The 25,863-nt window shown below is 46.2% G+C and overlaps 1 protein-coding gene across 12 annotated transcripts in view; it reads right to left on the bottom strand.

Moving 5' to 3' along the window:
* VPS13D (vacuolar protein sorting 13 homolog D) overlaps nt 1-25,863 on the bottom strand; it is a 120,697-nt gene that overhangs the window by 12,829 nt on the left and 82,005 nt on the right. For all 12 annotated transcript variants that reach the window (XM_083512740.1, XM_083512741.1, XM_083512745.1 and 9 more), the window contains 4 exons: nt 23,592-23,726; nt 22,475-22,642; nt 9,712-9,844; nt 9,079-9,274 (listed from right to left, as the gene is read on the bottom strand). In XM_083512740.1, coding sequence (XP_083368866.1) covers nt 9,079-9,274; nt 9,712-9,844; nt 22,475-22,642; nt 23,592-23,726 — 632 coding nt within the window. The remainder of the gene's footprint in view (nt 1-9,078; nt 9,275-9,711; nt 9,845-22,474; nt 22,643-23,591; nt 23,727-25,863) is intronic.

Here is a 25,863-nt window from a genome sequence, read left to right as displayed (position 1 = left end):
TACGACTCCCCATTGATTCAGACAATTCTGGAAAGTAGCTGGCACAGGTAATTAATGTTTTTCTACCTAACTGTTAGGAGGAACTATCACACTTGCTGTGTATTGTAGTAATGACAAACAAAAGCTTTTATTTAGCCAAAATTAGATTTCCACATGGCTTTCTTTAAAACGCAACTATACACAATGGCCTGGAGATGGAGAAAAGGTTTCGGTGGCTAGAAATGTGTGACAGAGTTGGAAATTTTGGGTTTTGCATCGGCTAAGCTTGCGGAAACAGGAGACCAGCAAGTCATTTGCAAGGAAGAACTAGCTCAGAGGTGAAACACATACTATATATACAGAAGGCTCCAGGTTCAATAAGAGGATTTGTGGAAATGATTCCACCTAAAATGCTGGAGGGTTTCTACTAGTCTGCAACAACAACAACAACAACAACAACATTTCTATACCACTTTACATTTTGAAGAATCTCAAAGCTGTTTACAACACATTAAAACATCAAATAAAAATGATCCAAAACGATTAGCGAAGAAAGTCAAATGCAAAGTATACATTCAAAGCAACATAATTACCAGGAAACTAAAATATTATCTTAAAGAATTCAAAATAAAACATCACAAAGGAGGTCAGCTACAGAATGCGTATTTAATGTAGCAAAGTTAACAATAATATAATATAATAAAATGAGCTAAATGGAACCAATGTGTGCTTTGCCCTAAGGTAAAGGTGGGAACCTCTGGTCTGTGGGCCGAATTATGTTCCAGCTTGGCCTGCCACACCGCTTTTTACCCAAGCATGCCCACCTTCCCTGACACCTCCTATGGGATGGAGACACAGTGGTCAATGCACAACGGAGACCCTTAAAGTGTGTTCCACACAATGCACTGGCAGGGAATGCTGTGCTACTGAATTCCTCAGGGAGAACTCTGTAGCCAGCCGATCCTTGAAGGGTCTTGCCAAGCACTGAGCAATCTCCCTCTGCTCCTTGCAAAGAGCCTTGCTTGGTGCGTTGAGGCTCAGAGACTCAGCTGGTTGCCAGCACTTCAAAGAACCGTGCAGGGCTCTTTGTGGCCACTGCTGGGACTTCAAAGCACCCAGTCACCCGATGACACTGTGACACCAGGTAATTGAGAGGTGGGCAACCCCACCCAGGGGTTCAATTTGGCCCCTGAGAGATAAGGATTTGGCTGGCCGGCCTTAGGAACTGATGCTGATTAGCTGGTTAGTATTGTCACTGGAAGGATACTTCTCCTCCCTGCACCCGCCAAATACAATGTGTATATTAGTAAACAAACAGATTTTTCACACTGCCGTGAGCTGCAAATGCTATCTCCTCACAAGAAAGGGACAGCTTGCAGCAACTGGCCTTGGAACTTCCTACTGCTTGGGGAAGGAGGGAGCTGTGAAAAAACTGGTAAAAGAGGGTGTGTGTACATTAAGTAGCCACAAAATGATAACGAGCATCCGGGACTGAGTTCAAGGCTACAACAGCGAGAGAGAACCCCAATTTAAGAGCATACAGACATCTGTAAAGCAAAGGAAATTGAAGGAAACCTCCAAAAATGAATCTGGAAAATCAGACACCTCCGCAATCTGTGTCTTTTTGAACCCTGCCTTTCTAAACTCAATCTCCAGAAGACGCCCCTCCCCGATGTAAATTCCCCACATAGGCCTCTCTGCAAAAATGTCAAATTTGGTGACAAATGGAAAAAGTGTGTGTGTTGGGAGGGGTGGGAACCTGCACTGTTTTATGCAAGTACTGTGTTTTTAAGCAAATTCAAATCTGCAGCCCCTCTCACATCTGACTCATCACCAATATCAGAACACCGTGTCGTCATTAAGTTCACAAGCCTTACAGGGAAAGAAAGGGCCAGATTCAGAGAGTCGAGCTCCCGCCTGCAGTTCCAACTTCATTCCTCTCAGACCTACACAGCTAACCCAAGAAACAAGGGGAAATTATGCACGCCCCAGAACTTCCTACAAGGGTGCAGGGTACTCGTCCCAGGGCCCGTTCCTGATGCACAATGACAAACATCCAAACCACGGATGGCCCCTTCTCTAGAGCACCAAACTGGGGCAGGGGATGGGAGGCATCAATCCGGCATTGTTCCCTGAAGTCAGCTTCGCTTTACGAACCAGACTCGGAAGTAAAAACAATTGCACGTTTACTCTCTCCCCCCCCTTTTCTTTTTAAAAAAGGCAACGTAGCTGTTCCTTAGCAGGAGCCCGTATACATTACATGCAGTGTGAGAGGGTTAAATAGGACAGCCTCAACTCCTTCTAAACTTTTGCCCTTTGGATATGTACTCATTGGCTGCCGTACAAAACTCGAGCAGTATTACACGCCTTAACGATATGGTTCAACTGTCGGTCAGGCCCGGGGCCTGGCATCGCGCCAGACCGCAATCAATGGGACGCAAACCTCCTCCCCGCCCCCACCCCCTTTTCAGATCATCACGAAGGTTCAGATTATCTCCCCCCCCCTTTTTTTTTGTCGTGCTGGCTAAATTTATGGAGCAGAACCCCGAAGCCGCATTCCTCGGCTTGGGCCGGCCCACGCGGGCCTCCCTTTGTTTGGTACTGTAAGCGAGACGTGCTTTGGAGAACTGCAGGGTTGTTAGTTCAGGCACTGACTGTTTGCTCATGACTGAAATGAAGAGAGTTCAGGGGAAGGGCAAAAGGACAGCTCAAGTGTAAACCCCGTCCCAGCAGGCCCCGGGCTCCGGCACCACCGAGGCTCACGGCTCGGCAGCAAGCACAACACACAAACACACACACACCACTCCCCGCGACAAAAGGCCAAATTTCAGGCGGCACGCACCGCCAACCTTCCGCAACACGGCATACCTGGAGGGAAACGGCGGCAGTGTCCGCAAGGAAGTGCTGGGACCCGGCTGCACGCTGGTATCCGGCTACTTTGGGAGCGGACGCCAAAAAATACAGGAAAAGTGCCGACGCTCTCAGGTGAACCGGCGGATGTTGGAAAAATGAGGACCGCGTTTTAAATGGAGGGTGGTGGGTGTGGTTCTTCCCCTGCCCATTCGAAACCACAACTACCTCTCCGGGTTGATGAGGTTGAGGGATGGCTAGAAAGTGGATCAAGTTCACCCACTGAGCTTCATGGATCCCGTTTAAACCTGGGCCTCTTGCCCTTAAAACTAACACTCAGTAGCCACCAGTAAACCATGCTTGCTCACTTCATGCGACTGAAAACAGGTTATGTATTTAGCCTCCCCCCCACCTCTTTTTGGACAAACACCAATGGATGCCAACAAGTCACATCTATGCCAGCTTCTACCAGCTTCTCTCTCGAGTTTTTGAAAGGCAAGATGTGACTGCATATGAACTACAGGGGGTTGGACTAAATGACCCCCAGGCTGCCTTCGCAATTCTAGGATTCGTTTCTGCTGGAGGGAGATTTCCTAATATGGAGAGCGGGACTGCAGGGCAAGGGAGGGTGAGAAGAGAAGAAGGAAAGGGAAACACTTTGGAATTATCTATCCAGTGTACTTAGATGACCGTACCCCCACCCCCAACACCGAATTACTGCCAAACAAGCAAGTGTCTGAGAGTCAACTGGAAAGTGAGCATACAGGAAGGGGGAAAGGAACGTAGAGAATAAAACAGAATGAAGAGGAAGAAGGAAGCTACCACCAATGAAAAGAATTTATAGCGATTGGCTGGAGCATTTGCAGCTGCATCCAAGGATGCACCGACTGGACAAGACATGTGGCTAAGGCAGGTTACTCAGGTGTGTGTGTGTGTGTAGTTGCAAACTCTTCCCCCCAGCCCCATACAGAGGTTCTTGTGTCTGCTGCAAAGCACAGCTTCTCCTCTCACCATTTCACTGATGGGAAAAGCAGCATTCAGACATACGCTGCATTGATGACACTGTCAACTCTCAGCTTTTCAGCGCCAGTGCCACAGGGTGTTTTGCATTCCACAGGTGTGGATGGAGTCTGCAAGGCATTTGCCCGGCAACATTTCCGAGTAGGCCTTCCCTGGATTGAGGGAAGGTTTCGCTGCGATGAGGATTTCTGGCTGAACTCTGCTTGAACCCAGAAGCATATCACTTATAACAGACACTAACAATAATGCTCTGATTACCTGCTTAAGGCAGGAGGGTTCAAAGCAAGTTCGTGTTCCGTCACTCCTCCCAAACCTTGCCGCACCACTTTCAATAGTTCCTGTTCACAATGCAATGCTTAATGCGGTTCCTGTTTACAGTGCCTTTGCGCTCTCTCTCTCTCTCTCTAAAAGGTTCTCTTCATGAAAATGCCAGAGAAGGAAATCCGCTTTGTAGCACAGTTTATCGCAAGCATGCCTGCTTGTTTAACTTTGGCAGAAGCAAGTAGTCAGTAATGTGCTTTTAGTGCTATTTCGCAACGCTCACCTGTAGCATCAGTGCAACAGGGAAGGGCTAAACATTAGAAAACGGCCAGAGTGAAGCTCAGTCGTATCCCTCTGTCCAGCCTTGACATTTTAAAGTTGCTGCCAAATTCAACCCCGCTGCAGTGATGCTTGAGAACAGCTAAAAAGGAGGGGAGGAGGATCTGCAGCTCAGCAGAAAGCTGTTGGGTTTTAGCTTTGGGATCTCCAGTTTAAAAGGTTCTCAAGCAGCAGAGCTGAGAAGTAATTCCTGGACAGAGAACTAACTCATAGGAACATAGGAAGCTGCCTTAAACCAAGTCAGATAAGGGGTCCCATTTCGCTCAGCGCTACCTGGAGGTGCTGGGGGTTGAAGCTGCAACCTTCTTCATGCAAATACTAAGCTATGGCCCTTCCATTGGAACACGGGAGGCTGCCCTAGATTGCCAGACCATTGGTACACATTTCTTTGTATTGTCTGCACTGATTCACAGTGGTTCTCTGGGGTTTCAGGTATGTAAATGGCAGATTCGTAGATAGATCTATAAATATACACCATGCTTTCCTTTTCTCCCTTGCCTCTGCACATATCCAGAAAGCCTGTATGTAGGCTCAACTGCAGAACAGGGAGAGAGTAATTAATTAATTAATCCCCCAATCTGGCTGGGTTTCCTCAGACACTCTGGGTGGCTTACAGTGCATATAAAAATACAGTAAAACGTCAAACATGTAAAACTTCCCAATACAGGGCTGCCTTCAGAGGTCTTCTAAAAGTGAGACAGTTGTTTATTTCCTTGACATCTGATGGGAGGGTGTTGCACAGGGAGGGCGACACTGCCGAGAGGGCTCTCTGCCTGGTTCCCTGTAACTTCACTTCTCGCAGTGAGGGAACCACCAGAAGGTCCTCAGGGCTGGACCTTAGTGTCCAGGCTCAACGATGGGGGTGGAGATGCACCTTCAGGTATACTGGGCTGAGGCTGTTTGGGGCTTTAAAGGTCAGCACCAACACTTTGAATTGGGCTTGGAAGCATGTGAGTCTATATAGTTTACAAAACACCCTCCTGCAAATAAAGTCAAGCTGCACAAACACCATTTAGGGGTGCAGCAGGCTTGTTTTAGTCCACAACCTGCATACATTCCCAGCCCCTGAAACTGCGGAACCTGTAAAAAGCCTTGTCTTGTTTTTCATCTGGCTTCACAGCTCCATAGGAGATGCATTTGTCAAGCAATCTATGCCCCAGCCCAACTCCTGTTGTTGCTGCAAGGGTTTGCAAAGATGGCACACAAGTACTTTCACAGCCATCCGTCTGGGAACAGAAAGAAAAACTTTGCATACTAATCCAGCCCTAATCTTCAAGATCTCAGTGGGGTTGAATCAAAGGGAGTAGGGGGGATGAAAATGAAGGGAGTGGTTCTAATTGCCCCCTGAACAAATGTGCTGCACAGGTATATAACAACTGAGTTCATGTCTCAGCAATAACACTGCCTGAAAAACATTTGATAGAACCCGCAAAACCTAACTCTTCCTGTTAAAAAGACCTCTGGGAAGTCAGTGTAGATGAATTTGAGATATGGGAGAGTCAAAGAGCCAATTCATTCTGCTACAATTCTTTGGTCTACTTTAAGGCATTGGGGCAGTCGTGTCTTAGCCAAATCTACCTCACAGGGTTGTGAGGAGGATAAAATGGGGATGGGGGAAGAACTTGAGCTCCTTGCAGGAATTCTGGGGTGTAAATGTAAATAAATAAATAAAACAAAAAGATCCTGCTGCAAAGGCAGGGAGCATGGACACGAATGATTCATCAACCCTCCTGTCTGTACCAATGCCACAGATGTTGCAGAACTAGGTATACAAACGATGGAATATTGGTTGTGGGCTAGCACTATAAAATACTGGCTGCGTTGCCATTTCTGTTGTCAATCTCCAAGTCTGCTTTCTGGCTTACTTAAAGACTCTTATAAATCCAGATGGTTCCAACTCTTACAAAGCAAAATCAGATCTACTGGTATTGACCAGGAACCCTTGTATAATTCAAGTGAGCAATATATTTATCGTAATATTCAAATCCAAGTAAGGGACATTGAAAAACAAAACATTGAGTCAGCTGTAATTAAAATTTGCTCCCCCAAGTTTTATGGTTTAAATACAACAGATAACAGGGTCACTTATATTTCAAAATTAATAATTCCAGTCCAACGCAGGGCCTTTATGTTAGCCCAACTGAAGTCAAGGGCAGATAATTAAACATCCCCAGAAATGATAGACATTGCGGATGTTTTTTGTTTGTGCTGGACACAGCAGAACATATTCTTTTCTACTGTCCAGTGTACGACCAGCTACACAAACGTGTGTTATCCCCTTTTTTGGGGTAGTCTAATATCATGGCATGATGAAAATATCAGATTCTATCTGTCTGACATTAACTTGGAAATAACTGCAAGGATGGCTGAGTTTTTCATCAATAGTATCTCTTTCAGAGTGGCAAATGGCACTATTTAGCAGGAAGAGACTCCAGTGAAAATCCTCGTTATTACATATTTTTTCATGGTTGTTTATTTGTATATATTTTAAAATTTTATATATGGATATTTTATGATGGCCTGTATTTGCAATGCTTAATAAAGGTTTGGCAAAGTAGTAGCAGCAGCATTTTCTGCTGTTATGGATGGAATCTCTATATCTACACACTTTTAGGTGCTGCTTTGCCCAAGGATGGAATCAAGACTAATGAAGGCGGCTTCCCTTGGTCTCTCATTCTGACGACTGCTTTGAAAGCATCACATGAATACAGTGGTGCCTCGCAAGACGAAAAGAATCCGTTCTGTGATTCTCTTCGTCTAGCGGTTTTTTCGTCTTGCGAAGCAAGCCCATTGACGAATTAGTGGATTAGCGCTTTTAGCGGCTTATCGGATCAGCTGATAAGCGGCTTAGCGGCTTAGAAAAGGGGGGGGAAGGGGAAAAAAACCCGCAGGAACTCGCAATACATTTTCGTCTTGCGAAGCAAGCCCATAGGAGATTCGTTTTGCGAAGCACCTCCAAAACGGAAAACTCTTTCGTCTAGCGAGTTTTCCGTCTTGCGAGGCATTCGTCTTGCGGGGCACCACTGTACTTGCATCTCAGGGCTGTTTCTCACTGCTCAAAAGGCTCTGCAAACTGCATTTGTGTCTGTGTACATGTGTGGAAAAGGGGGAATGTCGGGGGGGTGGGGGGAGTAGCAATTCCCCTGCTTTCCTCTTGTTCAAAATTTCCATGTGATTATAGGAGTTCCGGGAAAGCCATCGCAGCTCACAAATGCCAAAATGGCAATGGAGGGGGGGGGGGACAGAGAGAGAGAGAGAGAGAGAGAGAGGTGGTTATCCCACACCAGAAGCAAATCTACAAGGACTAAGAAATACACATCCAAGAGGCTAACTGAAAGTGATTCATGCACTCTCATAGCAATTCAAAGGGAAAGAAATGGATTTTGTTCATTTCTCAAGATCTGGTAAGAGCCTTACATAAGTGACACTCGAATGAGAAATGGATTGTTCTGGGCTTTGGAGTGCAAGGGAGTATTTAGAGTTCAGCCAACAGAAGGAAAAGACATTTGCAACACAGCTTTTTTTTTTTTTTTTTGCCTCTGGCTTGCACTGGGCTGGGTTGAAGCCGAGCAACAGTGAGAGCTTGGAGTATTAGAAAGACTTCAGCAGAGCGCAATTCTCCACCCAGTCTGGATGCAGAAGAAGGCGCCCTCCAAACTCCCCACGTTAATGGATCTTTAGGAAAGCCTCTTGTATTTCCAAGTCCAATTGAAATTATTCCTCCCTTTTGTTTTTTAGGGACACCACTGTATTTCTTAAGTGGGTCACAAGGTGCTTTTAAAAACTGGGCAAAGTATAACATTGAACGTTCATCAGGCAAAAGGGACTGTGGCATGTGTCCCTGCCATAGGTGCCGGCTCCCTGGGGCCCTGGGTGCCCGAGCATCCACAAATTACAGCGGCAGGGCCTTGCACAATGCATGAGGGCCACTTGCCCAGATTTGCATCTTTACAACAATTATTAAACCGCTACAGATTCTCAGAGGGCCTTTTACATGTGGCAGGAATAAGGGGACAAGAAAGAGCCCCAAGCCGATCCCTTCCCAAGCCGCCTACTGGCAAACCTACCCATTCATCCCCTGCACACTATATGCAACTGCATGGGGAGGTGAGCGAGGAAAATTCATTTCACCTCTTTGCCTTTCCAAGAACACCAAGGACCACAGATCCATAACACACCCACTGTCTGTTTTAACCCATCGCCTTCTGTTTTCCTGAGCTGAGAAACACCTCTGCAACAGCAAAGGCAGAGGAAGAGGCAATGAACTTTTTCGCCACCGTACCCTTTGTAGGGAGAAAGTGAGGGGTGAGGAGGCGAAAAGAGAGACAGAGGGAGGCAGAATAAAAGGGCTATTTCCTTTTAAACCTCTCACCTGCCTTTCAAAGCCACTAAACAGTTTGGGAGGGCAAGAGGGAGGAGAAGGGCAAAAGGGTTTCAAAGGAAAGATCTCATTCTCCTGTACTTTGTACAGAAGATCTTCTCCCGGAACTCATCTCTGGAAACCTGTTGCCAGGCCAAGCCAGGAAATCGTTTCGCTGCAAAATGCTTTGGATAATCCGCATGTGACTCTGCTTGGTACTGCCATCATTCCCCCCTCCACCCCAACAAAAAAAAGGAGATTTAACTAACCTGGGGCCGGTAAGCGTGGCTGTATCTCTCACTGCTTGGGCTGTTTCAGAGGCAAAGTCTAGAGCACCAGCCACCGGTTTGGTCACAGTTCCGACGAGTCCTTTCCCAAGGCCGGATATAAAGCCACTGACCCCCCCTTCGGTTTTTACACCTTCTACCGTCGAGGTTATGACACTTGTCAATCCACCAATGATGCCTGTCGAAGAAAATGAGCATGCTTAGTGGCAAAAGTAGCTCTAGGGTTCTAGGACAATGCTAAGAAAATTCACGGCTGCTGTAAGATTGAACACACCGGGAAGGCATGGACATAAATTTCTTAAAAGTACAATTTGGACAGACCCTGTCTGGCTACACTTGTAAAACTAATTGCTCTTCTAAAGCCTTTCATTCAAGGGAGCCCCGATATGCCCATTGGACAATCTTTTTTACGAACATATGATATAATTTGATAGCCATCTTCAAATATCTGGAGGGCTGCCACAGTGAAGATGGAGTAAGCTTGTTTTCTCCTGCTCCAGAGGGTAGGAAAAAAACTAAACATAAGGAAGAACTGAGAGTTAAGAACTGTTCAGCAGTGGAATCCTGTATTGCAGGGCAGGGGGAGTACCTTATAATTCTATGTTTGTATATTACCATGAGCCAGTCCGTGAATGCCAGCTACGAGATGCTCCCCACTTGTTGCAGCGTGGTATCGAATGTACTCTCGTTCTGTCTGATGCCGGTTATCCATTGTCTTCCCCAACCCATCGGACAAAGTTCCAGTGAACTGTTAAAGACAACAAACACACAAACATGGAAGTCACTCTGAATGCGTGACTTGTAGTGACGTTGCTGGACTTCGGAACTGGTTGGTTCATAAGTTAAATCTAGTAGGTTCATAGTTCCTGAATTAGGAAGACCTTTCTGATGGCAAGAGTTGTTCAACAGTGGAACCAACTTGGAAGGTGGTAGACTTTCTTTCCTTGGAGGCTTTTAAACAGAGGATGGGTGGCCATCTGTCAGGGATCCTTTGGTTGTGATTCCTGCACTGCAGGGGATTGGATCCTTGGGATCCCTTCCAACTCTACAATTCTATGAATGCATAACAAACCCAGACTTCAATCCACCAGACTTTATTAGCTTTGTAATTTAATTTTTGGGGGGCCACACCATTGTAGCCACCGTTTCCCAGACTCCAGGCTTATCTGACAGTGTTATGGGCTCAGAGAAGACCTGCATTGGGCATTGCCACAAGAATGATTGGCAGCATTGACGGCTTTTAGGGACCATGGCTTCCTCTGCAGAACTATCCCCCTGCCCCGATGCAGCCTAATGAGTCTGGGAAATGAGGAACAGCTTGTGGGACGCCTTGCCGCTCCTCTGTGATTCCGCAATGACATTGTAGGGAGTTTGATGGGGGTGAAACTTCAGAACGCGCTTGCGCAACCCCTCCCCCCCCACTTTTGCTTTATTCTAAAAATAGGTTGGTTTGTTTGTTTTTGTGCTGAAGTCTACACTACACAGCTATCAGTATCATCTGAATTTGCTATGAGAGGAAGTGTTTTGGGTTACTATGTTGCAATCTGCTTTTCAGATTGATTTCAGAGAACTGCAGTACAGTACATAAATATTTCTAAACAACTAAATAAAACAACGCTCTCTCCAGCTACTCCACCAATTCCTTTTCAAATGACACATGCCCGGTTTCCACCTCATCTGCCTGATTAACCCTGGGAACTCCCAGAGTTTATTTCATGATGTATGCAAGAAGCGGTTCTCAGCAAAGCCGTCCTTTGTTTGGTTAAGTTTGGAGTGGAGCCGCTCAGAAGCAACACACTGCGGTGCCACGCAAATGTATATGTAGCCATAGCTAAGCCTAGAGAGTTAAGAGCTGGGAGAAGATGGCTAGCCCCTTAGGTAAAGGTAACGGGACCCCTGACCACTAGGTCCAGTCGTGACCGACTCTGGGGTTGCGGCACTCATCTCGCTTTATTGGCTGAGGGAGCCGGCGTACAGCTTCCGGGTCACGTGGCCATCATGACTAAGCCGCTTCTGGTGAACCAGAGCAGCGCACGGAAACGCCATTTACCTTCCTGCCGGAGCGGTACCTATTTATCTACTTGCACTTTGACATGCTTTTGAACTGCTAGGTTGGCAGGAGCAGGGACTGAGCAATGGGAGCTCACCCCATCGTGGGGATTCGAACCGCTGACCTTCTGATCGGCAAGTTCTAGGCTCTGTGGTTTAATGCAAAGTTAACAATAGCAACACAAGGTTCTCAATCTGCACTGCTGGGCTCAGAGATACCAAGCAATTCTGTGATGAGTTCTAAAGCAGGTACAATGCCCAGGCAGAAGGGAATTAACTAACACAGGAAACTGCCAGATCAATGGTCCATCTAGCTCAGTGCTGTTTAGCCTGCACTGACTGGCAGTGGCTCGCCAGGATTTCAGGCAGGGTCTTCTCCCAGCCCCACCTGGCGATGCCACTGGGCACTGCACCTGGGACCTTCTGCAGGCAAATCAGATGCTCTGCCACTAAGCTACAACCCTCCTCCAAAAACATGCATTGCCAACCCTTTACCTTTGGATTGCCTTCCTTCTGCAGCAGGTCGCAAGGTCAGGTTAATGTTTAAGGCATTTCTGTGCAGCTAAAACAGCACAGCAGATTCTTCTTTTTCCTTTTTTCCTTAAAAAACCCCCTCTGCAAACACCGTTTCTATTCTGCCCCATCATTTCTCAACATTTTTTAAAAAAAGAAGGCTCCTGACGGTTATTCACGTCTGAACAGCAAATAGACAGAAACTAAATATGTGTCAAGTACAGTGTTAGAAACTGAGATATGAAAGATAGGAGCTGAATGGCACCTTAAACCTAGATTATGGGTGCAACAACAAAATGTCTAGGCGTGCTTTTTTATAACAAGAATACAAAGCTAAAAACTGCAGTTAAAATATTATGTTCATTTTTCATATGGTCTAGTCCTTCCCCTGTCCAACCCCCTAATATTCTTAAGAGGGTCTCTTCTCCAATCTTCAGAGAAGGGCTGGAAGTGGGGAGGCAGGAAAAGGTCCTCCTTTCTTTCTACTCTGCAACTTTAATTGGAAATCTTAGGCACAGTACTGCACCCAGAGCTCAGAAACAGCTCACGCTAATGAAATTCTCTGTCACAAAATGCGCCTAGAACAAAGGGATTTTCGAACGCTGATCAAATATATACACAAAAAAGCAGCAGCAACACAGTGGCACATGGGTAAGGAATCTCTGACTTGTTGGGTCTAATTAAGCCTGGCAAGGGTCCTAATTTACCCTGTTAACCCATGTTCCCCCATCCAGAGCCACAACCTCCCGCTCCACATCAGACGCCGTATATGATGCGGTGGCAAAGGAACGATCGTGAGCCTTAAAATGGTCTCCCGGTTGTTCCATGGCAAGCAGGGCCTGGATTTGGCACCTTTTAAACCTGTCATCAAATGAATGTCCTTCTGAAAATACCGTATTTACTTGAGTCTAATGAAGCATTGAATCTAACGCGCACCTCAATTTTCAAAAACCTGAAACCAAAAAATGGCGAATGCAAATGTGCCATCGAATCTAATGCACACCTTAATTTTCGCAACGTAATTTGGCCAAAGAAGGTGAGAGTTAGATTTGAGTAAATACGGTAGTTCCATTCGCAGGGCTTGAAGTCTGTGCCAGACTTGCTTTGCTGCAGCACTTCAACTCAAGTCACGCTGGAAAGGGAAGAAAAGGATCACCTGATGGCATGGAAACGTCAGCTGACTGATAGGTGTGTGGCCGCACCCACCTGTCAAAGTGGCCTGCTCAGGGTGAAGGAATTAAGGATCCAGCCCTCCTGCTGGATCCCATTCCCTGTCTCAGTAGCAAAAGAACACTCAAAACAGCACAGAAAATCAATTAAACATTCAAGATCCTGGACGAAACAGGAAGATCTCTGCATGGTGCTTCATCTACTCAGTGTTACCCTGTGGCCTAATAGTCCAAGGGGAGAGCATTCCAATGTTGGGCTGCCACCACAAAAAAGACCCTGTTAATCATTTAAAAATGAATGTAAATTAACATATATGAAATGTAGGATAAAGGCAATATAGCATCTTCCTGCAGACATACAGATATAGCTAGATATTTTCTTGGGAAACTTACAACAGTCCCTATCTGACTTGAAATGCACACACTGAAAAACCTAGCTCTGAAAAATAAAAAAATTAAATAAACAAGGAACGGCTTTCTAGTTAAGTCTACACCGCCTGTCTCAATGTCCATCTAAGGCAAACCATGATCTGTGGTTTGTGCCTCACTGTCTCACTCACAGGGTTATCAAATTTAGCAGGACATTTATTTCAATAAATATAAAGACAGGAATTTGGTGCAATGTTGCATTATAAGAAATGTTTAACACCAGAATCCTTGCAGTGCCTTCCTGGGAACAGAAGCCATGTAGTACAAAATGGCAAAGATGCTGCCACCAAAGGACTCAGCGAAAAGCAGACGTACGATAGACTTGGCCCATGTGTCGTTTCTACAAAAAGCCTGACATTTTTACCACCCCTCCTCACTAATAATAATAATAATAATAAATAAATGGGAAGAGAAGTCTGCTTCATATCACTTGCCCTCAACATCAGGATACTTGAAACAGTCTCAGACTGGTGTATTGTGGGCATGGGCTGGTAAGCCAGGAACATGCATCTCAAGGTGGAATAAGCACACACAAATCTCAACATACTAACAATTCTCAGACTGGTAGGATGTTGGTGGTGCATTGACTCTGGCAGTATTTGCAATTTATTTTTATTTTTTTTAGAGAGGCTCAAATTGAGGTTGTACACGGCCCAAACCCAGAAGCCACCAGAAAGGTAGCAGCAAATTTTCCTTCCACCAAGCCGGACGGCATCCTCTTTACCCCCAGTTTATGTCACGGTGCCCAAGCGAAAGGCCCTTAAATTAGCTTGCATCTCCTCGTTGACCCGGCCTCGTAATGAATTCTGACAATAGCATGTTGCTGGGTAATCCGCAAAGACATCTAATGAGTTGTCTATAGGGATGCCCGGCCAGTCGAGAGGACCTGCCGGGGAGGGCCCAGTTCTTCTCCACCTCTACAGATGCCCAATGTGGGAAGGGGGCTGTCTCCCCCCTGCCCTCCGCCGCCCCCCCCCCAGCCCCAGGACCCCCTGTGAGCCTGCCCAGCAGGTGCCTACGGGGGAATAGTTTTGTGTTACAGGCCTGAATGAGTGATCCCTGCAGGAGCTGCCGGCTGTTTTCACATACACAGAAGGCAGTCAAAAGTCCACAGAATGAACTTGGAATGACCCCAACTGGAGAGTCACTGGCGGGTTCACCGAGAGGGCAATCTACACTTTATTAAGCAACCAATACTCTTTTTAACAGATCACTTTTGCGGAAAAGAGGCGTAAAGTCCCGCCACCCCCACCCCCCCACTTTCCAGAGTTGCTGCAAAAGAGGCACATGCACAGCTACTTCTACAAAGCACCTTCTCCTAAGGATGAAAACAGGCTGGCAGAGAAGCTTAGAAACTTCCTTCCTCGCCCGCCACCCCATGAGAATATAGCATGCTTTTATCCTGCTAACACAGAAAATCCAAACAAGGCAATCTGGTTTTCAGAAAGGGCAGCGGGGGCAGATTTTCGCTTATCCTTCTGTGCTTTGTTTCCTTTGATCCCCTTTCTCCCAAAGTGTAAGGACGTCGCCTTGGGAAGGTGAAAGAAAGGTTTCCCCATCTCTCACCACACACCCCTCCCCAGAATGTCTCTCAGCTGGGCAAGGAGGCAAAACAGGACAATCTACATTCAAACTCAGCACATCTACTCCTCCTGGGGGAATCCGTGGGGCTGCCTGGCAAGTTTAGCTGTTGTTTCATAAGCTATACATGACAGGTGGCCATCCAACCTCTGCTTAAAAACCTGCAAGGAAGGAGAGTCCATCAGCACTACTGGGAGTCCGTTCCACTGTCAAAAGTTGTTCCTGATGTTTAGCCAGAAACTCTTTTCTTGTAACTTGAACCCCCTTTCGTGTAATAATAACCTTTTATGCTAGATATGGCCATACTTCAACTGCTTGGTTTTCTGTATTCTGCATAATCCAATTTTGTTGCCTATTACTTATTTAGTTTATATACCGCCCTATGCCCGCAGGTCAGAGTCCGGTTCGCAGAATGTTGTTGTTGTTATATATAGGAGTTTGGCCACATACCTCCTTTGTTATAAGATACATTTTTCCTTGAGATGATGGCTAATGGTCAAGGATCTGCCCAGAACTCTAACTCCCTGTAGGATTGCAGTGCATTCACAAAAGGAGAAGGAATGGGTCAAGAGAACAGCTCTCTTCTTCATTTCTATGTGAGTGTCTTTTAGGGGTGAAGATGGCAAAAGAGGAGTACCCCCTTTCCAGAAAGCAGCTGGGTAGCCCAGTACTTTGTCCCCCCCCCCCGACTGTCTGCTCATTTGGCTTAAGAAAAACTGTAACACGAGGAGCACTGCTGCCTTCGTTAATTTGTGCAAGACTTGAGCTATTGTTCCGTAGTTAAGAGGATCCGGTGCAGAAGTGCAAGAACTCACAAGGAGCGGACACGAGAGCTAGTCCCCTTCTCAGGTAGGTCATTTTAACATGCGCAAAGATATGCCTGGCAACTACTCTAAGAGTCAGGTGAGCAATGCAAATCTACTGAACCTGTTTCATTTTAACAAACAAGATCACAAGCAAGCGTTTAAAATCTGAAAGCTGCCTCGTAAGCTATTATTTGCCCTGCGTTTGCAGAGTATGATATTACCTGACCATATTAAAAGGGTCGGAGGGGTTGGGGGAGGTAGTCTGCCAAAGACTAGCCAGTCTGTTTCTGAATGCTGACTTAGGGACACTGCATCCAGATCAAGCCGCTCCCTTGTCAGGGTTCAAAGACATCATTCATGCAAATTTACACAGGAGGGCAAACGTGGGGGGCGGATGGTTTCCCCCTAAATGCACAATGTGTATTATGTAACGTGGACCACCTCGCAGCTCAACACTCATACATAATTGCCTTCAGTAAGCAAGGCTGAATTCAGCTCGAAACAAGAACTGCACCTTCTGTTCAGCTCTGACAGAAGTCACAAATAAAAGGATTCTTTTGCTTGTTGGACACACTCATGGTGCTAAAACCAAAACAAGGGTTACATAGCAGCCTTCAAACTGAAAGGCTAGTACAGGGATCAAGCTGTTGCTGCTTTAAAGAAAGAAATTGACACGAACAGCGACTTCCTGTTCATTCCTTGGTGTAGCACAAACTCTTTGTTCTTACCTTAAATGCTCTCCAAGACCTTGCCCAGCCTCTCTTGCCATCTCTCTGTCCTCACATACCGTGACATATCCCTGTCAATTACCTCTTGCTATTTTAGCACTGCCTGTCATAACCCTGGAGTCGGAATGCTCATCTGCAGGGGGTGAGAGTGAGGAGCAGAATGGGGGAAGGGGGGAGCACGTAGGGCCAGCCCCAGAAGCTCTCTCGGGCGAATGTGCAGGGCAAGACCATTGCCATTCACTGACTCAGAAGACTTCCCTAGAGAAGACCCAGGAAGATCGGAGGCTCCCCGACCACAATCATGCCATCTCTATCTCTCGAGACCTTTTCTGTGCCAACCACCCAGTCTCCTGCCCCCTACTGCAGTTCACACCAGCCTTTGCCAACCTGCTGCCCTCCAAATGCTTCGGATTACAACTCCCATCAGCCGGTATGAGCCAGCAGCCAGCGATGATGGGAGTTGTAGTCCAAAGCATCAGGTACTACAGTGTCCTCCTGTCCTTCAGAAAGTACCAGGCAGACTGATAGCAAAGAGACCTATGTACGGCACCTTAAGCCAATGGACTACAAGTCCCGACTCCCATCATCCCTGATTGTTGGATATGCTGGCTGGGGCTGATAGGAGTTGCAATCCAACATTCATCTAAAGGGGATCCCATTGGCTACTGCTGTCCTAAAGATTAACAGCTTGATTATGGGATAAGCTTTTGTGGGCTACAGTGGACTTAACGGATCTAATGAAGGAGCTGCTGGTCCACAACAGCTTATCCTGTAATAAAGTTGGTGGTTCTGTAAGATGGCAGAATAATATGTACCACCACCAATATTATCCTCACAACCCTCCTGTGGAATAATGACTTGTCCAATTTCATCCACTGAGCTTCAGGGCTATGTGGGGATAGGAAACTGGGTCTCCCCAGTCCCAACACCTGGATCAAGACATGTAAAAACTGACTATATAGCCTGGCTGAGCCCAATTAAACAAAACAAAACAAAACAAAAAACCTTGCCAGAATCCCCTGGAATTTCCACAGCGAATATTTTGCAAAACAGCGGGTGTCACCACTCCCAATGTTGGAGGGAGGGCACATCACAACATCAGCTCTGCCAGCTTTTAATCACTTTGTCATACTTCAGATGGAAATGTTTTCTTCCTGCCTTGCCTTTATGTTGGTCTTTAACTCCTTTCTAACTCAACCAAGAGGATGGTACCCGGGGGTGGGGGTGCGGGGAACGACAGCTGCTGCTGGTTCAGCAGAAATTGAAACTCCCAAAGAAAACATCAAATTTTAACATGAAAGCTGAGCTCTCGTTGCGAGGTTTCTCTGTTGCTTATATTTATAGCCTTCAGAACCTTTAATTGCCCTAGTGCAGCAAGTAAACTTTGACTGCTCCTCCACTCACTTTAGTTTCTCGAAGTTGTACACTGTCTGATAGGTACCAAAGAGACTTCTTTATGCTCCAGAACAATTTGCTTTAATAAGAGTGGCAAGCCGATTTCTCCAGTACAGTCCAGAACAAAACCCTTCAGTGGAGACATAGTGTATATACAGTGGTACCTCGGGTTACAGACGCTTCAGGTTACAAACTCTGCTAACCCAGAAATAGTACCTCAGGTTAAGAACTTTGCTTCGGGATGAGAACAGAAATCATGCGGCGGCAGCGGGAGGCCCCATTAGCTAAAGTGGTACCTCAGGTTAAGAACAGTTTCAGGTTAAGAATGGGCCTCCAGAACGAATTAAGTTCTTAACCAGAGGTACCACTGTATTTTGCTGTAATCTGCCATTTTGGATTTACAGGAGATACTGAGATAAGAGAGATAAGACAAAGCTTACACACCCAAAAGAGGTGAATACATACAACCCTCACAAGTTTAGAGAGAAATCTGTCTTGGAAGTTTCAGCTAAAAAGAATTAACATGCCAGTAACTTGCCAGCTGGACCATTAGGACAAACCACATCACGTGCCTTGGCAGAAAGGCAGTCTATACATGCAATAAACGACAATAAAAATAAACAAGTAAGAGACTGATTTTCACTCCCCATGAAAATGGCTGCAGCAAAAGCACTGTCTCAGAAGTCACACCAGAGGATCATTCCCTGCAGCAAGCTGGGGAAAGTGTCATTTCAAAAAGCCAAGCATGATCTCTTGAGAGGTGTTGGGCTGACACGCCAAAGCAGAAAGGAGCTTTCACTACATAATGGGTCATCTTGTGAAAAGGGAAAGCAAACCAGTCACAGAGGGCATCAAGATCTGCCTTAATAAATTGCTTAAGAACTGCATCCTATCATCCACCCCACCCCACCCGTATCACCCAAGCCCCAAATGGCACCTACCAGTGCCTTCATAAAAGTCATTTTCTATATCAGAGATTATCATGAAAATGCAGACACTGCACTCCGTATTTTGTGTTTCTCTTCATTCCCAGTAACTTCAACTTATAAAGTAGTTGCTTTACCTAGATAGGTATATGTCTGGTGCTCTAGTTTTTGTTTTTGATTAATATGCAGTCATATCTTGGTTCTCAAATGCAATTCGTTCCAGAAGTCTGTTCGACTTCCGAAAACCAAGGCCGATTGGCCGAAGAGATTTCTGCACTTGATTGAAAGCTGAGGAAGCTGCATCGGACGTTTGGCTTCCAAAAAACATTCACAAACACTCACTTCCGGGTTTGCGGCGTTTGGGAGCCAAAACGTATGAGTACCAAGGCGTTTGAGAACCACTCTGAACATGTAGGTTGTGGCACCCCCAACCGTTCAAACCTCTTCTCATCTCTTTTGAGAAGTTTTTTTGAGCTTAGTTCCTACTGAAATGAAGCTTCATGCTCATACGCAGCTCCATAAGTACATTTCTGCCCTTGCCTGTTGTTCTCTATCTTTGACCATACTTTCCCTGCTGCAGACTCTCTCTCTCTCTCTCTCTCTCTCTCTCTCTCTCTCACACACACACACACACACATCACCCCAGTCTGCCTAAGCTTGCTGCCATCACCTTGCCCAACATTGTGCTTGTACTCTGTTTTAAAGCCCATCTTCTGCAGGGATTCTTTGGGAACCCTGTTCCCACTCATGTATATTTACACACCAGTCATGGCAGCTTTTCTGTAATTTCCAGAATGGACTGCAAGCACGGGACTCTTTAGCCGCCAGCAAATAATCCACTGCGCCTCTAGTACTGGAAGCCATTTCCAACGCAGAGCCAGCCACCAGACCATAATATTTCTGACACAGAAAGACAACCCTTTCAGGGGGAAAAACAACCCCTCTCCTTACGCTGGCAGACACTGCAATAAAACCGAGGCTTCGAGCTGGAGGACAGAATTGAATCACTAAAAGGAATTCATCCTGTTGCTTATAAAGTTGCACCACCAACTGTTGTCTCTAACCAAGAAGTCATTGAAGGGAGGAATAATTTTAGCTTTTGGTATTTGCAACCCTCAGGGAGAAAAAAGAAAAAAAAGGAAAAACCCAAATGAAGGGGGGGGGGAGGATATTTGATGCAAATAGTTCAAACAGGACTGTTGGGTTTCTTTCTTTTTCTTTTTTAGCCGCCATGGCAGATGGAATGGAAATTCCCTCCGGTCCCTATATTTAGGATCAAAGCCCTTCTTAACACACAAAAACAGCCAGTCTCCAAGGGATCATGCCGCAGAGAATGGTCTGAAGTGAACTTCCATTAACCTGAGTTTCTGTGCCAACTTAAATACACAGAACCTCTCCACTTGAAAGAAGTCATTCACCCAGTACACGCTCTGAGATACATGGAAAACCCATTACTGGAATAATCAACAGTGATTAAACAGAAAATCTATACAATGGCAAAACCAGACACAGCTCATAAATAAGGCATTTTTGTGTGTGTGCGCGTGCAATTCTTGCAGGCACTTTTTATTTCTTTTAAAGGGGTCGTTAAAGTTCAGCCTCGTTAAGAAGTACGTGGAAGGTCTGCCATTATTTGCATCTTCTGAACTGCTATTTAAAAAAAGAAAGGGGAGGAAAAGGAACCAGGTAACCGAGGGGGCATAAGACACGTACAAATTTCCCTAGACGGGTTTTGGCTGCCTCAACCACCAACGACTCAGAACTGATGTAATGAATTGAAGGATGTGAAAATGTCTGGCTCCTCTGTGTCAGGTGGAAGGGTTTGCAGCGAGAGCAGACACCCTAATTAATCATACTCTGCCTGCAGACAGCGCACAAGAGCAGAACCAATGGCCACGATTTTTACTGGTCTGGCTAGGTTCCCTTGTGGCGAGACTGGATTATTTCTTCTCAACACCTGAGCAGAGTTTTCAAAGATTCCTTTGCGAGATGCAAAAGCACACAGCACTCAATGTAGGTTGGAATGAATAATCCGAAACAGGCATGCACGAGAGGGATTCTGAAGGGGCTTCGCTGCTTAGGGAAGAAAAATGCATAAATCTCAGCAGGGGGAAAAAGCCCATGCTGAAAACGTTGCCTCAATTGTGCTGAGGCTGTAAAAACAGGAGAATACAATGTCTAAATGAGGACCTGAAAAATAGAGCATGCATCACTAAGCCATGAAATCAACCGGCTGATTGTATTTCAACTTTGTCCTGTAATGTTTTCATTGTTGTTTTTAGAAGTTGTTGTTTCAATGCAAACTGCCCTAGAATCAAACAATGTAGGGTTGTATATAAATGTCTAAAATAGATACACTGTGCACACATCGTTCTGCCTGTTTTGGGATTTGACAATCCTTCTGCCCAGGGCAGAACTCATTTGACAGCATGAGGAACTGTAAGGGAGGCAAAAATAAAACCGTGGAGAAGACAAACTGCAAATAAAACATAGCCAAAGTTCTCAAAAACCACAAAAAGCAAATACAAATAAAATAATCACAAATAAAATCAATTAAACTTTAAAAACTAATATATGCAACTCAACTAGGAATTTTATCCAATGCTAGTGTCTGCTCAGAGTAAACACACTGAAATTAACAGCTCTAAATTAGTTACATCAATTCATTTCAACGGATCTAAGTAGGACTAATGTTAAATATAGTGCAATGGATTGCATCCAAAGTTAGTCATAATCAGGGCAGGCCCATTAATTTTAATAGGTCTACTCTTGAGTAGAATTGGATAAATTCCCATATCTCTGGGCAGAGCTTGCTGAAATAAAAACTTTTCTGTACGTGTTTGAAGTAAGATTGAGTGGCGTCAATAGGCAGGGAGTTCCAAAGGATGAAGCTCTTATTATATAGGAAGGGTTTAAATGGCAACAGTCCCTCAGTATGGAACAGAAGGGGAAAACAAAGACATGCTCTATGATCTGTCACGATATTGGTTGATGATTTTATCTATGTTAAAATGGTCTGTTTTCCCACTGGTTCAAGTCAGCCATCTTGCCAACCCATGTTTTGGAACAATCACACCTGGTAACAAAAATAATTGTGCTTTCAAGCAGTGTTGTTTGAGAATACCTGGAGAAACAGGTAGGGGAAGGTTGCTCTGAGGCAGGGGTCGGCAAATTGTTTTTAGCTGCGGGCCAGTCCACTGTCCCTCATACCTTGTGGTGGGCTGGAACAAGAGGCAAGGGGGGCAAGTAGTCTTCCACCCCACTCCCACCCCAGCCGCTGCGCTTACCTTCCCTGGGGCTGCCGCCGCCACCACCATCACTACCGCCGCCACTGCTTCTCGTGGGTAGGCAGAGCAAGCTTGTCCGCTCCATTCTCTGGCTCACAGGAGCACCAGGGCGGCGGCGGCGGAGGGAAGATAATTGGTGGGAAAGGGCTGGCTCCGGAGAGGGGCTACTTAAAATGGCGCTCAGCCAGTTCAGCCCAGCTCCCTTCCTCCTCTAGGCAGGGCAGGGAGGAACCAAGAGGTGGGAGGGAGGAGGAGGCGCCACCACGGGGTGTGTGTGGGGGGGAAATGGAATGGTGCAGAAAAAAATGGCGCAGCCCGAATGAACAGAATCCCCACACCGATCCACGGACCGTCTGTGGGCCAGATCCTGAAGGCAATTGGGCCTGATCCAGCCTGGCCCGCGGGCCTTAGTTTGCCAACCCCTGCTCTGAGGCATCAGCAGTTGCTAGAGCTGCAGGAGGAACGAACGGGCCTCCTTATCCTTCGTATCCCTACCTTTGCAGCAGAGTTTGACACACCGTGGGCAACGTTTCGTATAAGGCCACCGACATTTCCGTATTTTATCAGCCCGGTAACGCCTTCCGAAACATCGTTCAGGAGACCCATCGGGTTGCCAAGGAAGTCCACGGAGCTCAGGATCCTTGCCGCTTGGCTGAGCAGCTCCTGGAAAGGGCATCAGAAATGTCACTGGAAACAGAGCCCACGGCAAGTCATCATGTTCAGTAAATGGGGCTCTTTTGCATAAGGAGGGGCGACCATAAAGGGGTGGGGGAATAAGACCCTTTCCCCTCCTCTCTTCTGTATCTGAATCACAGAGCTGGAGAAGACCAAAATGCAGCCTTCTGATCTCACCATGGGTGCTAAAACAGCAGTCAGAGTGAAGGAGCTGGAGACACCCCAGTGTTCATGTCTTACCCTATCAAAACCCTCAAGGGGGGATAATATGTGAGTTAGTAAGCTGCTTTGTAACTTGGGCTACAACACAGACAGTAAGAGAGAACACCCAGCAAAGGAAAGGGGGAGAGAGATTGGGACAGAAAGAAAGAGAGGGAAAGGTGGCCACACCCATTTCCCCCACTCTGATTACAAAACAGAGGTGGGCAACCTGTGGCCCTTGAACTCATTTCATGAGGCTGTTGGCAAAATACTAGTTCACACCTCTGGCAGGAGCAATACACTCTCTTCCCTGCAGTCTGCTGGGCAGGGACCAAGAGGAGCAAAGAAAGGTGTGGTCCCACCCATTTTTTATTCTGGCCGTGGCCACCATTGGCAAGCACATGGGGGGGGGGTTAATAAGATGCCCATGCAATCTACTCTAAATTGGATCAACCACACGAGCGGTCAGTGTTCGGATAGGGGAGCACACACAGATTGTCCCCAAAGAGAACACGGCCACTTAACAGACAAAAGGCTACCCACGCTTGCTATAAACATATCAGAACATCTGCCCTATCGCTGTCAAACACTAGCAGCCCTCAAGTCTGCTCAGACTGGGGCTTTGGTGAACCTGAGTGGGGAAGGAAGGTTCCTATGTTGCAATGCAGCAGGGACTACCTAGCAGGAAGGCCTGGCTCTGTGTGGCCCTGCGCCCTCTAGTGCAAAATTAACTCACTTCTTGGAAGTGCTTCAGGATGTCGTTAATGATGAACTCTTTCGTCTCGTAGGGATGGACTCTGGTGAAGGGGTCCAGGTTGATCACAGCATCTTCAAACCTAACCAGAGGGAAGCCCAGGGTGCTTTTCAATGCCTAAAGCAAACAGAGTAACTAGATTAGCATCTTAACACTATAAAGCAACAGCAACGAAAATCAATAGGATGAACAATTCAAAGGGAGAAAAACGTAACTGTGACTGAGTGACGTACGATATTGCTTACATCTTCTCCATCTTCAACATTAAGAAATCAAGATGGGTCAGAATTTACATCAAAATGAAATCAGATCAAAAGTCATCATCACCATCATCAACAACAAAAGGGACAGTCTGAAATATGTCTAGACCAGGCAAAAGGAGAAACCGCCAGGAGGGAGGCAACCGCCCTCTCCATGATGCATGAGCCATTGGAGGTTTGTGTAATATGCTGTTGTTGGTTACAGGAGAAACCCATACTATATCTCCTTTGGCCAAACCTTGGACAACTCTGCGGTGGTAAATCAGATGTTCTGACAATTCAATTTGCCATACCCTCTCTTGCCATCCGCTATAGGTAGGGCCAACAAAACAGCTCCAGTGAGATATGACCTCAAGGCTACCAATCCTTTAAATTCCGTATCCTGGCACTTCTCAGCTAAATCTGGCAGCTTTGCTTATGAATTAATGCAAGAGGCGTTTTGTGTTAAGTGTGCATGACTCGGCACATGCTTCTCCTCATCTTCTTTTCTTACCTCCTAACCACCTTGGGGTTGAGCTTATGAAAAACGAGAGAGAGAATACAAGAATGGACAGAGCTTTAGCATTTGAAGCCCAGGTGGAGGCTGCCTTTTCTCTGCTGCTCCACTTGTTAAAAATAAAAAAGAAGACATCTGAAAGGACATCTTGAAAACCTCATTCCGTTTTCCTTCCCTGAGTTTTTTTGCTTTTGGTCTGCAAAACGAAAGGCAGTTTCCTTGAGTGGCAACAAGCCTCTTCCCCATTTCTAAGTCCACTCCCGTCCTATTTCCTGAGAGGGACAGACAGCAGCAGCCACTAAAAATGTGGGCTTCTCTGGACTGTAAGGACAGCAAACAGAATAACCCTGCCATTGCTTTCCAAAGAGTCTCCAGCACCGTGTGGTTTAATGCTCCCTGTGTTTTTGTTTGCACTGCCTGCCCCAGACTTGAGCTCAGAATGAATGCCACAATATGTGTGGCTTTTTTTATTGGTTAATTAAGTGGAGGCTCCTTGAAACTGGAGGCTAAAATTAGGTCTGTTGACTTAGAACAGTCTTTTTCAAACTGTGTTCCCAAGAACTCCAGGTTCCCTGGAACCTTATTAGGAGTTCTTCAACAAAGAAGTGCAGGAACGAAAGCAAGAGAAGGGCAGGTCGCTTCCCAGTGCAGCTCTCCCCACCCAACACAAGAGAGCGTGCTGTGGCCCACTCTGCTCCCACAGGGTGATGGCCAGGCCTGGTAGGTCCAGAAAGTGTTTCGCTTGGATAATGTGCAACTGCTCCATGGCAGGATGTGCAGAGTTTCTTTGGGAGCTTATCCCAGAAGGCTCTCTCTCTCTCTCTCCAGTGTCAAGAGCCAATGTGCCTCAGAACACCAGTTGCTAAGAATTGCAGGTTGCGAGGGCTGCTATTGTACCCAGGCCCCTCGTGCTGGCTTCCCATGGGCATCTGGTTGGTCACTGTGAGAACAATAAGCTGGGCTAGATGGGTCTTTGGGCCTCATCCTGCACTGCTTTTCATAAGGTCTGAAAACTAGAGAGTTTTTCCAACACGGAAATGGATCCCCAAATATCAAAGGCCAATATGAAACACAGAATGTGTTGCCTGGCCCAGACTTCAAACCCTCCACACTAGATAGTGTATGTTGCACAAGTGGTACCTTGGGTTAAGGAGGTCCGTTCTTAACCTGAAACTGTTCTTAACCTGAGGTACCAGTTTAGCTAATGGGGCCTCCAGCTGCTGCCGCCGCGCGATTTCTGTTCTCACCCTGAAGCAAAGTTCTTAACCCAACGTACTATTTCTGGGTTAGCGGAGCCTGTAACCTGAAGCGTCTGTAATCTGAAGTGTCTGTAACCCGAAGTACCACTGTATATAATTTCATAGAAGTTATACAGTTCCTATTAGAGCATTTTCCCATTTTCCTTTAAGCCAGAGATGGCGAGTGGGCATGGGGCATGAAGAGCCTGTGGTTCTCCAGTTGTTGTTGGAGATGGCTGGGGCTGGATGTGGAGTCCACA

The sequence above is a fragment of the Podarcis liolepis genome (genome assembly GCF_965112155.1).
Source record: "Podarcis liolepis genome assembly, chromosome: 7".
In the NCBI taxonomy this organism is placed as follows: Eukaryota; Metazoa; Chordata; class Lepidosauria; order Squamata; family Lacertidae; genus Podarcis; species Podarcis liolepis.
The sequence above is the reverse complement of the archived record's forward strand: the minus strand, read 5'-3'. Positions and strand labels throughout refer to the sequence as shown.